This window comes from Eleginops maclovinus, chromosome 10 (assembly GCF_036324505.1).
Source record: "Eleginops maclovinus isolate JMC-PN-2008 ecotype Puerto Natales chromosome 10, JC_Emac_rtc_rv5, whole genome shotgun sequence".
In the NCBI taxonomy this organism is placed as follows: Eukaryota; Metazoa; Chordata; class Actinopteri; order Perciformes; family Eleginopidae; genus Eleginops; species Eleginops maclovinus.
The window spans coordinates 15,513,529-15,526,738 of record NC_086358.1 but is presented as its reverse complement, the minus strand read 5'-3'; the positions used below and the strand labels follow the sequence as shown (position 1 = coordinate 15,526,738).

At 37.7% G+C, this 13,210-nt stretch overlaps 2 protein-coding genes across 3 annotated transcripts in view; one reads left to right on the top strand and one right to left on the bottom strand.

Moving 5' to 3' along the window:
* LOC134871007 (rho GTPase-activating protein 44-like) overlaps positions 1–1,648 on the bottom strand; it is a 72,075-nt gene extending 70,427 nt beyond the window's left edge. For both annotated transcript variants that reach the window (XM_063893589.1, XM_063893590.1), the window contains exon 1: positions 1,336–1,648. In XM_063893589.1, coding sequence (XP_063749659.1) covers positions 1,336–1,388 — 53 coding nt within the window. In that variant the 5' untranslated portion in view covers positions 1,389–1,648. The remainder of the gene's footprint in view (positions 1–1,335) is intronic.
* A 3,665-nt stretch (positions 1,649–5,313) lies between these two features.
* On the top strand, positions 5,314–13,038 carry stx4 (syntaxin 4). The gene is made up of 10 exons (XM_063893611.1): positions 5,314–5,536; positions 5,887–5,991; positions 6,869–6,968; positions 7,172–7,246; positions 7,846–7,916; positions 8,005–8,113; positions 9,306–9,379; positions 9,706–9,843; positions 9,926–10,036; positions 11,858–13,038. Exons 1-10 carry the CDS (start codon positions 5,507–5,509, stop codon positions 11,936–11,938), a joined length of 894 nt encoding a protein of 297 aa, XP_063749681.1. The 5' UTR covers positions 5,314–5,506; the 3' UTR covers positions 11,939–13,038.
* Positions 13,039–13,210: the final 172 nt, after the last annotated feature.

Below are 13,210 nucleotides of genomic sequence, written 5' to 3'. Positions count from 1 at the left end.
TTTCATTTCAATGATTAAAAAAAGGCTTTTCTGGAGCTTCACACTCAAAAGCATAACTCAGTGGGTGTTTAACATATAGAATGTATTGGATTACTACAATTCTTTCAACCATCATGGTAAAACTTGCTTTTCATTGGCGGGGTGAAAGGTTATCCTACACCTAAAAGCAAACATTTTGGTTTAAAGTTGAAAGAACTGGGACTCACATTGGGAATGAGCATAAATTAAACATCCAGTACAAAAGAAAAAACGAGGTAAAACAATGATGACACATCAGAAAAACTTCTCACTATCTGCAAACAAACAGTGTGAGCAGAGTGAGCAGTTTTGATTGGAATTGTTACTATTTAATGGAGTTACCCAAGGCTCAATCATTGGGTCTCTTTAAATGTATATGTTTCCATTAAGCCAGATATTAAATATAAACATCATACTTTTGCAGATTACATCTAAATGTATGTGCAAGCTATACAAAACACAAAAGACCTAAATTGTTTGTCAGTTATTGCTTCAGTATCATTTTCTGTGCTCATATTTAGTCAATGTTCTTTTTTGAGCAGGTTTGAATCCAAACATATATAATATGTCATACTAAAACACTTCCATTGCATTGCCTAAGATTCAATTGGAAACCATGTTGGCACACTTTATCTGTGGTTTATCCCCTCTTACCATTTAATTCCAGTCATTAACCAAGTAAAGCTAACCATGTCCTGTCTTTAGCTCCTACATGTCATACAGACAAATGTCAAGAAACGTGATGAGAGCTGTCATGGTCTTTTCTCCCATTACCGGATGAAAAGATTTCCATGAAATACAAATCCATTTGTATTTGTCCTGGATTGAATGGGATGCCACGTTCAAATCACCCTCTCTAACCACTGCACGTAGAGCAAATAAAGGCAAAACGGCTATTTGTTAAAGGAAAAAATTAAAGAAATTACATGATGTCATTGCAGATATGTTAGTGTAAGAGGGTGATCTGACTCCCCGCTGCAGGGTGCCTGGTGGCCGCCCCTGTGCGTTGCTTTTATCGGTCAGTTGGCAGCAGCAGCCCAGCTCCTTGGGTACCATGTCGGCTCCCTCATCATGTGTGCGAATACGCTCCTCCCCTGCTGGGCTCAATCAATCACACAACACTGCAACTGTGACCTCCACTGACAGTTAATGCTTTGTGCAAATCAAACCAGCTGAGCAGCAAAATCCCATCGAGTGAACGTAAAGCTGGCAGCCGAACACAGCCGATAAATACCTGCTTTGGCTGTTTTGTGTCAGGGCAAATTACAAAGCAAGATGTCGTACACATAAAAGCGTTTTCTTAGATTCAGCTCTTACCTGCCGACTGTTTGGTTGGCGAGCTGTCTCATTCGGTTGAACTGCTTCTTCATCTTGTGTTTTTCTGCGTTAACACCGGGCGGTAGAGCCACTCCACATATCTCTCATTGATAGAATGAAGTCAGATCTCCGCGCTGATCTACGGCAGACCGTGAGGGTCAGTTTTTAAACATCCACGCTTTGAACATCCACTGTGGAGAACATTGGGCTAAAATCTCCTCATTTTAGCTGATGTGTGTCTCTTTCCTGCGCTCCTCTCCGCCGCCGCTCCAGAGATGCTGGACCGATTCCTCCTCTCTCCCTCAACACTGACAGCTCGCTGGCGACACGACGTTCCCGACCGGTGCACTATGGGAAGTGTAGTTGAGTTAGATCTCCATTCACAGCCACAAAGGATGATTTCATCTTTTATTTCACTGTTTTTTAAAATGTTTTTTACCAGCTATATCTTTATTAATTTAGCAGTTTATTACCCCATATTTTATTTATATATTCACTGACTGCGATGTCTAAGTGCTCAATACTCTGAATTCAGAATGTATACATTTGAAACAATATTCCTATTACTGCATTTTACACTGTTTCTAGTGACAGACTTATACAATACTACTTTTTTTTAATGAATATTTTAGAAATACAGTATCAGTTTTGTCATTGAAATTCCATTTATTTGTAATTGTGTTTTATATTATTATTATTATTATTATTATTATTACTATAATAAATAATTAAGATGATATCAGAAATACCACATTTTGAACCATTATGAAACACAAACACATAAAGCATTAAAAAAAAAAATCTAATAAATAGAAAAGGAATAATCAAGCTTTAATGGAAATGCTATGAACCAATGTCCACAATGAGGCTGTTCGGATCACAATTTGACAAAGGGATGCTTAACCAGGCCATCAGAGTAATTAAATACAGGGAGTAAGGATTAAAGTAATTGATTTTCTAACTGTCTGATTGAGTATAGGTCATCAGGAAGGGGTCAAGGACACGAATAAAGCCCTGTGAGCTTTGCACAAGATATTGAAAAAATCCTATAATTGGTGCCTCGGAATCAGCCTGTTAATAAATTCTGTAAACCGATTAAATAATATTGTTTTTTTGAAGCTTCAGTACATCACTTGAAATTGATACATGTACTTGCTGTTATGAAGAATCATGGACACTTTAGGTACACAATAATTATCTGGACTATTCAATGTTTTGCAGGTTTATTTTCTGAAGGCTGTATTTTAAATGCCATACACATTTTAGCCTAATCAGTCTCCAATAGGCATATTTATAGCTCGCAATAAGGAAATGTCAGTAGGCTTGAATATTCATAAAGACATTGATAATTCTCCATAAAGGCTGTTTTACTGATACAGGTGATTTATTTATTTATTATTTAGATCAGTTTTGATGACATAACTATAATTAACTTCTTCCTAATGTCCCTGATGGCGGAAACAGCTTTATTGGATGTGATGGTTGGTGCAGTTTTACAGTTTGTGCAGGCAAACAGCGCCATCTTGCGGCTGTCAGAATAACGACAGAAACTGTGTGGCTTTCATATGTCTGATCTCGAGGAGCAACAATGATGATGCTGGAACTGACTATACACTGTGTTGGCAGGATGTGGAGATTTTTTTTCAAGAGTCAAAAAGTCTTTAGATAACAGATGTTACTTGTTTTTTTAGAAGTAAATTACATTTATTCCTTAATTATTTTTTATTTAATAAATAACGATAGCAGTATATTTTAGTCATAGTCATTTCCTTCTAAATAGTTTCAATGTATACAAATATGCAATAGATCATAGTGTAAAAGATATGCATATAAATAACATTATTTCTGAATGCAAGTCATATACAGTGCTCAGTGTAAATGAGCACACCCCCTTTGAAAAGTAACATTTTAAACAATATCTCAATGAACACTAAAACAATTTCCCCAAATGTTGACAAGGCCAAGTTTAATCTAACATCTGTTTAATTTATAACATGGAAGTAAGGTTAATAATATAACTTAGATTACACATTTTTCAGTTTTACTCAAATAAGGGCGATGCAAAATTGAGTACCCCCCACAACAAAAACTACTACATCTAGTACTTTGTATGGCCTCCATGATGTTTAATGACAGCACCAAGTCTTGTAGGCATGGAATGAACAAGTTGGAAACATTTTGCTACATCAATCTTTTTCCATTCTTCAAGAATGACCTCTTTTAGAGACCGGATGCTGGATGGAGAGTGATGCTCAACTTGTCTCTTCAGAATTCCCCATAGGTGTTCAATTGGGTTCAGATCAGGAGACATACTTGGCAACTGAATCACTTTCACCCTGTTCTTCCGCAGAAATCCAACAGTGGCCTTAGATGTGTGTTTAGGATCATTGTCATGTTGGAAATGTGCACGACGACCAAGGACACGGAGTGATGGTAGCGTCTTCTCTTTCAGTATAGAGCAGTACATCTGTGAATTCATGATGCCATCAATGAAACGCAGCTCTCCGACACCAGCAGCACTCAACCCCACATAAGGACACTGCCACCACCATGTTTCACTGTAGGCACCATGCATGTTTCTTGGTATTCCTCACCTTTGCGACGCCATACAGTTTTGAAGCCATCAGTACCAAAAACACTTATCTTGGTCTCATCACTCCAGAGTATAGAGTCCCAGTAGTCTTCATGGGCCCTGGCAAACTCTAGGCGTTTTTTTTGTGCCTGGGCTTTAGGAGATGCTCCCTTCGTAGATGGCATCAATGCATGCCATTCCTCTGCAGTGTACGCCGTATTGGGTCACGGGAAATAGTCCCCCCAGTTTGGCTTTCTACTTCCTTAGATAACTGCAGAGAACTTGCATGCCGATTTTCTTCCACCCTTCTCACCAGAAGACGCTCCTGTCGAGGTGTTGACTTCCGTGGACGACCTGGATGTCTCTGTGAGATGGTTGCAGCTCCATCTTTTTAAAGTTTCTGTACCACTTTATTCTGACTGATAAGTACAGCTTTGCTGATCTTCTTGGAGTCTTCACCTTTGCGGTGTAAAGAAATGATTTTCTTTCTCAGGTCTTTGTGACATTTCTCTTCCATGTGGTGCCATTGCTAACAACACCCTTTTATAGTCAACTGTCTGCTGGACACCTGTGCAGTGAATAATTAGACTCACCTGTGGTTGATTATTGTTAAATTAGACATTTGTAGTCTAAAATGTTGCTTTGCTCCAGAGACTTTCAGTGGGGTGTACTCATTTTTGCATCGCCCTTATTTGAGTAAAACTGAAAAATATGTAGTCTAAGTTATATTATTAACCTTACTTTCATGTTATAACTTAAACAGATGTTATATAAAATGTAGTCTTGTCAACATTTTGGAAATTGTTTATGTGTTCATTGAGATATTGTTTAAAATGTTACTTTTCGAAGGGGGTGTACTCATTTAGTTCAGTTATTAGCTTATATTTGTCTGTGTATTTGCTTGGTTGGCTAAAACTAAAACGAAATTTTAACACATCTGGAAAAGGATATATATAAAAAGGAACACAAATAAGAAAAACATATACATATTAAGATACGAAAACTATCCAAGAATATAAGATATTATAATAATTGTAATAATTAAACTGTAACTCATGTCTGTGCTGTTGCAATCTGCTATGAGGCGGCAGTGGCTCAGTCAGTAGGGACTTGGTACATCGGACCAAAAAAAATGGAGTGAGCTGGTAGCTGGAGAGGTGCCAGTTCTCCTCCTAGGCCACTGCCGAGGTGCCCTTGAGCAAGGCACCTAACCTCTATCTGCTCCCTTGGCGCCGGGTACCTGGCTATATATCCTCTGTGTGTTTAATGTGTGTCAACACAACAGAGTAGAGAAAGCAATTTCCCTGTAAGGGATTAATAAAAGTATGTCTTCTTCTTCTTCTTCTTCTTCTTCTTCTTCTTCTTCTTCTTCTTCTTCTTCTTCTTCTTCTTCTTCTTATCACAGAGGGAGCCAAAGAGTCGCAGTTTAATGTTTTGAGTAGCACCAGAAGAAGAAGGGTTGCAACTGTAGTTTTTCTTGGTGAATGACACTAGATCAAAGTTTCCAGTTCATTTTAAAGATTGTTTCACTGCCTGGGAACAACTTACCATACTTCCGCGTGGAGTCGCAGCTTTTCTGAGAACTGACTCACTGGAAAAATGCGGGACCGAACAAAAGAGTTAGGAAATGTGAGTACAAGGCTAACTTTAGCATTCACACGCTAGCCTGCTAACTTAGCAAAGTACACTGATAGTTTGTTAGCAGGTGCTCACTTCACTGTTCAACCTGCACAGCCTTTGATCAGATAATTCAACACCACAAATGATTAAAATAACAATGTGAAGCGTTTTACGTGTCTGAATGTTAATTTTCGCGACAAATTACTCCCAACTTCCGTTCCAGCCCTGTCTTCTTAAAGGGTATGCCAGGCCGGGAAAGGGCATGGCAGCTGGGGTGGTGAAGTTCGTTTTCGTGCTTTGAGATGGAAATACCTTCTTCTTCCCCGTCTTAATTAATCTGTCTGTTATCTGACTGGCAGGAGGCAGTGGCTTCAGATGAGGAAGACGAGGGTAAAGCTCTTATGATCAAACCTGGAACCTCTTCAGCCAAAGAGGAGAAGGAGAACGATGCATTCTTCAAAAAGGTGAAGTTTGTCTAAATATATTATAAATATTAATCCACGGACAGAAGACAGATCAGATAAAATAACAGGTTGTTCTCTTTAATGTTTTTCCTCTTGTTCTATAATTCTTAAATTATACACTTACACAGCGTTAGGAAAAGAAGGGTTTCAATGTATAGATGTCTTTGTTTACATTTTCATTGACCAAAAGAGTATGATATGTATATGTATATGAAATAATTCTAAAATGATATTGAGGAACTGTCAAACAAAGGAGATAAAAGTTACTGCATTTCATTTTCTAATCAAACATACAGGACAAGTACAATTTAAAAAAAAAAAAACATTTTCCAAATTAAAATCAGAATCAGGAATCCTTTATTGTTTCTCAAAATATATAATAAATGTAAGGAAAACAAGGTAGGACACCGGTACCTAGACCCCAAAAAAGTATTTATTATTTGAACTGTTAAATAAATTTGTAATTTCATTTCCTTTTTGGGAAATTATTCTTGTCTTTCAGTTAAAGCCTGAAATTATAGTAATTACCACATTGTTTATATTGTTTAACTGAGGAATATCAACTTAACGTAGAATAAATGGTCACATTGCTTGTTCCCATATTTTGTCACTTTAAACATTTTATCACGTCAACATCAACAAAAACATCTGGCTTTTTTTGTCCCACCAGCAGTCCACTATATAATAATAATCTATCAGAAATTAAAAGCAGCAATGTCCTCCCTTTTCAAAGAATCTAACCACGGCATGTCTGGCATATTTGCTTGACAAATTTGTCCACCAATTAAATGATCAATTAGACTTCTTGTGTATCTGTTTTGTTTTTACAACTAAATGCACATTTCAACAATGCTTCTGTCTTTTTTTCTAATCTCAGGTTCAAGAAATTCATGAGGGGCTGCATAGCCTCAAAAGGATGGTGTCTAACCTCGAGAACAAACAGAAAGCTGTGCTGGGCGAGCCGCTGCCGGACGACAGTACGTGTTTTTGTTGATGCCATCAGTCCGCCCAGATTTACTACTGATCATATCTGTGAAGGGCAGAATATGCCGAACAAATGCGAAAACACCAAAAAGTCAACACATTTTTTAAAGTTTTGAAAGTCCAAGTCTTTTCTGAATCTCTAGTCTTAACCATCACCTCTGCCAGGGCTCACATTGTCTGTTGATGTTTTCCTCAGGTATGAAGAGAGAGCTCCAGACTCTTCGAGAGGAGATCAAAACGCTGACGGGTCAGATTCAGAGAAAACTGAAGAGTGAGTACTGACAGATAACAAGTCAATAGAAAGATGTTACTTCAGTGAGACTATGACGTGTCCATTGAAGAGCCATTCACTGCAATTTCTCTGATCAGCTGGGGAATTAGTGATTACATAACATATTTCTTGTTTTCTTCTGATGGCCTTTAAAGTCGCTTTCTAGGAACTAAGCTGCAAAGATGGTCTTAAAAGTTGCTAAAGTTAGCGGAAAATGTTACAATTGTTGACCATGTGTATGTGTGGCTCTGAAATGTTAATAGTTGACTGATGTGAAATAAGGGAAGTGTTTTGTTACAGCAGCATGTTAACAAGGAATTGAACATGAGTTTAAAATATAAATAAACACACAAACAGTAAATATATACATATCAGTATAATACACAACATCAAATATACAGAGTAAGTTAGAATACATTGTAAAAGTCAGAACTTCTATAAAAAAATATAAACATTGGATAATATATACATTATGCAAAGTAGTTGCAGTTTTTAATTCAAATGGAAATGCAAGGATTGGTGCATTTCTAGAACACTGTTTGCTCTTGAGATTCGTGTACATAATGTACATAAATGACACTTATGAATGATCTCTACAGGTATTGAACCGAAAAAAGGAGAGGAGGATGGAAAGTATGTACCAATAAACTCTCGGATGCAACGGACCCAGGTTGGATATCATTTTAAATTCCCACAAATGTAAATAAGAGCTATTCATAATGTGCAGTAAAGTGACCAAAGTGTCTCCTCCTTTCCAGCACGGAGTCCTGTCCAGGGAGTTTGTGGAGTTGATGGGTCACTGTAACACCATCCAGGCACAGTACAGAGACCGCAACGTGGAGAGAATAAAGAGGCAACTGAAAATCAGTGAGTACAGCTGAGCTCTGGCCGGTGAGTGGTGTGTGGTCGACACCACTGCTGCCATCACTTCCTACTTCACTGTCAGCCGTCTCATGACCATGTGTCATCTCCTCTCTCTATCACTTTCTGCTGAACCTTTAAACCGCCATATTCAGCATTTATAAGCACGGTATAACAATGCAATTAAATGTTAATAACACTATAATGAACTTTATGTTATTACTGCTCTTTTTTAAGACATATTTTATATTATTAGAGCAAATGTATTGCTCATGATTTGTTTATACAGCGCCCTGTGTTTACTGATTATAAATACTGAATTAGATTTTCAAATTAGTTTTGGGGCTGTGTGATCATTTTGAAATTAATTATTTATTACTAAAGCGGCAAAGATGAGAGGTTTAATTGATTTATTGTTCGAAAGAAAATGAATCTGTAAATATTTTATCTTTTGAGTGATTTTCCAAGCAGAAATACCAAATGTTTGCTTTGTGCTTTTTGTCATTACGGTAAATTGAATATTTGTTTGTTCTTACTGTAAGTCAGACAAAAAGTCAGATGCCCCATTATGCCTACGCTCCCCCCTGCCTGAATCGCCTCCATTGAACTCCTTTGCTTACTTCCGTAACATGGTGACATCACTATGTTACAAACGCGCAGTTGACCAATCATCACAGAGCCGGCCAGATAACCAATCAGAGCAGACTGGGCTCTGGTTTCAGACAGAGGGTGAAAAGAGGTGCTGCAGCACAGGCAGTCTGAAAATAAAGAGCTTTTTGAACATTAAAGCATGGAGACATGTCACAGTAGAGACACAACATACAAATATGAAGCTGAAAATGAGCAGAATAAGGCAATTTGTGTGTTGACGTATCAATAGAAATCCTTATTATTGTGCTGTTGTATTTGTGTTCAATACCTCCAATAGCAGATTAAGTCTTTGCTGTATTTTTAAACTATTTGAACTACCAACCTACAATAGAGAAAATAATAGACAGATTTATCAGTAATGAAAATACTTAACTCGTTAATTTCATTCCTACATAGTAGCAACAACTGAGGAAAAATACATTTCTTACAAGTTCACACAAGGAAAAAAAGTCAGAAGGAGAGTTTTTGTATTTTCATTTTCACTTTCTCTCCTCACCCAACCACAACATCCTGTGCCAGTAACATTGATGAACTTCTCCTTTTTTAGCTGGGAACAACGTGACAGATGAAGAGCTGGATTCGATGCTTGAGAGTGGGCAGACGGATGTTTTCACTCAAAATGTGAGTATGAGGAAAGATGAAAGAAATGTCAAATACGTGATGTTGTAAACCACAACACCACTGCTGAAGCAACACACATCTACAGTTGCACCAAGGAGTCAGAGTAGCAGTGACTTTAAGTGTCATGTATGAAATGATGACAGCTGTGCTCTGTTGTCTCTAATCACTCAAACTGGACAGCAGATTTGGTAAGCAAAGAAAGACACCCACGTGCAGCCCATAGTGATCAGTTCCACTAGATCATATTGTAAAGAATCCTGGAAACCCTGAAACCTCATGACTTGCTGCAGCTTCTACTATTGTTAATAACTAATAAATATCTTTAGATCCTGAGCGATGCTAAAGCCACGAGACAGGCTCTGAATGAGATCGAGACCCGGCACGACGAGATCATGAAGCTGGAGCAGAGCATCAGAGAGCTGCATGACATGTTCCAGTACCTCGCCATGGAGGTGGAGGCTCAGGTAAAGCAACGCGCATAAATTCCATCAAGCTTTTGTTCTGGGTGATCAAGAGGATTAATGATGTCTTTCTTACCTTCTGCAGGGGGACATGGTGAACCGGGTTGAGAGCAACATCAAACAGTCGACAGACTTCATAGAGAAAGCAAAGGAAAACGTGGAGAAAGCAGTCGTATATCAGCAGAAAGCACGCAAGGTACAATATAAATCTTTAAGACACATGATATGGACACTTTAAATCACTCCCGACTTTTGCCTACATTATCAAACCAAATAGCCTTTTCCCTAACGTCCTGTGACAATGTGTCTTTATAAGAAGAGTTTCCCTTAAATTAAATAATATATATGTTTTAATCCCAGTTGAAGTGCTTTTCATAAATCTAAATTCTTTTGGCCAATGTTGGCAGACTGTCCTTAGAAATTTCTGCCTTCTCTGGACATTTTTCCAGAAATCATGACTTGGTCATTAAAGCAGTTTCCTGTAGGACCATTTTCTTTCTACCGAATTACACCCGCTAACTATATCACCGAGCGCAAAGAAGCAGGCTCGGCCACTTGTTGGCGGGTGTAGTTTGGTAGAAAGAAAATAGTTCCTACATGACACTGCTCACAGGTGTAATTGTAAACGTACTAAGATTCGAGACACTTTGTGTGTAACGCAGTCATGATTTCTGAAAAGACACAATGCTGCTGATTTTTTAAAAATATATATTTGGCCGCTTTGAGTACCACAAGCCAAAGGCTATTACATCCAGTATATTTGGAAGAAGGCAGACACCTCTATGGCTGATAACCCCAACAACACAACTTATAATAAATATAGGACAAATGGCACTTCAGGTAAGAGGAAAAATATGTATTTTTCATTTTGGGGTGAAGTGTCCCTAGGTTAAAATAAGATAAGAATTACTTTGTTAGTCCCTGACTGGGAAATGTTGGTGTTGCAACAGCATAATACAATACAAGTCATTGCAGAAAAATAAAATAAAAATAAGAAATAAAAATAAACCAGTATTATAAATAGATATATTCACTGGAGGAAATAAGTATTTTGTCCCCTGCCAATTGAGTTGGTTTACCCACTTACATAGAAATGAACAGTCTGTCATTTTTATGGTAGGTTTATTTTAAGTGAGAGACAGAATATTTTTAAAAATCCAGAAATGTAGATATTAAAAAAAAGATCTGAATCCATTACGGCGCAGTGTGTTACCAATAGTTTTCTTGGTGACTGGTCCCAGCTGCCTTCAGATCATTAACAAGTCCCTCCTGTGTAGTTCTTGGCTGACCCCTTACCTTTCTCATGATCACTGATGCCTCAAGAGGAGAGATCTTAGATCGTGGAGCCCCAGACCGAGGGCGATTGATGGTCATTTTGTGCTTCTTCCATCTTCTAATAATCAAACCAGTTGTCTCTTTCTCACCAAGCTGCTTGCTGGTGGTCTTGTCTTCTATTCCAGCCTTGTGCTGGTCTAGTCTTGTCCCTGATGTCCTTAGACATTAGTTCCACCATGATCACAAGATGTCTTTGGTTTTCCCATTGTAGAGAGGTTGTACTCTGATTTATTGACTGTGGACAGGTGTGTTTTATCCAGGTATCAAGTTGACATCAGGAGTACTTTCTTAAAGCGAGAGGACTTATTTAACTGGTCCTTGGGAGCCAGAATTTGTGTTCGTTGCAAGGGAATCAAATACTTATTTCCCCCGATTTTTTTTGTTGATATTCTGTCTCTCACTGTTAAAATAAACCTACCATAAAAATGACAGACTGTTCATTTCTTTGTGAGTGGGTAAACTAACTAAACTGGCAGGGGATCAAATACGTATTTCCTCCACTGAATATACAGTTGGACTATGAACATAAATAATTAGTAAACTGTAAAACAAGTAAATACTATTGGAGTTAACAAACTATAAAGCAGGATATTATATAGATAGTAGTGCAGTGATTGTATAGGTTGCACCTAATTTATTGTGTTGTATATTTATTGATCTGTCTGTCTCTCTCCCCATGCAGAAAAAGGTCTGGATAGCGGTCTGTTTGGCTATCGTCATCCTCATCCTAGTCATCTCAGTGGTCTCCGCCTTCGCCCCCTAACACCAGGCAGTTGTGTTCAGACTGGTTTATCAGAATCGCATCAAAAGAAAGAAACGCCTTTTATGTAAATACTTTCAGCCCACAGGATATATACGGGTGGATTTATTCCATTATCAACCCTGCTTTTTTCACCTTTCATATACATCTTCCTGTAACTTTTCTTTGTTCCGGACAGCCTTTTTTTGTTTTTAAGAAGAAATGTGCTTTTAACTCACTACAATCTTGCCTACATTTCAACTCAAGAGAGCTGGTCTAATGGAAAATACCCCCCTTCAGATTCTGCGACACAAACACCAGGACGATTTGTGAGGTGTTATGTCAGTGCCTCTTCCCCTCCTGCATAAAAAAAAGAGGAAATGTGGTCTTGAGCAAAGCACAATGCAGTATTGAAACCCTGCACTGGGGCGGATCATACTGTACTCAGGAAACTGTGCGTTGATTCTTGTTACGATGTTTCTGGATGAATTAGGAGTAAATAACCGTTTTAATAGACTAATATAATTGTACATAACCTGTAATGCTGGTGAATGACATTCTTGAGATGTTTTTTTTAAGACTTGAAAGTTATTCCAAACTGCCTACATGTAACAAGTGTAAATACAGATTTTTCTTTTTAGGGTCTTAAAAAAAAAAATAGCCCTCTTTGATTTTGGTGTCTCAGCACTGCATTAGGAGACCCGACGCCCGCTTTTATTTGTCCTACTAGTATGTATTTATGATTTAAACTGTTGTGAAAACTGCTGCAACCACATGATTAAAACTTTTTCCAAACTGTGCCTTCACCTAAATGTATGTTCATGTGAGAATGTGATGGGAGAGGTCAAAAGGGATAGGTTTTATTTTCTTTACCTTTACACAGTAGTGTTTTAAATTGAATGGTTTAGTCTGACATACAAATACTCACTTTGTTATTCACCTGTCTGTCACACTATGCAGTCGGTCAGTTTATTCTGTGAGGAAAATCCTGGAACATTGGTTTTATTCACAGAGACAAATGATGACTAGTGTGCGCCGCAATGTTTTGTAAAGGTTGTCCAAGTGTTAAAGTTGACTTTTAATTTAGGTTTGTTTTAAAAATAAATTACTGCCATGGTATATTGTTCTGTTTGTCTTGTAACTTTCTTTTGTTCACACATTGGATGTTACCGACAACCAAAAATAAGTATTTGTTGTACATATTAAATATAGCAGTATGACACAACCCTGTATTTTACCCACCATTAAATAATCCTGAACACAATAAAAAAATCCAACTAATTTTTGGTCTTTTTA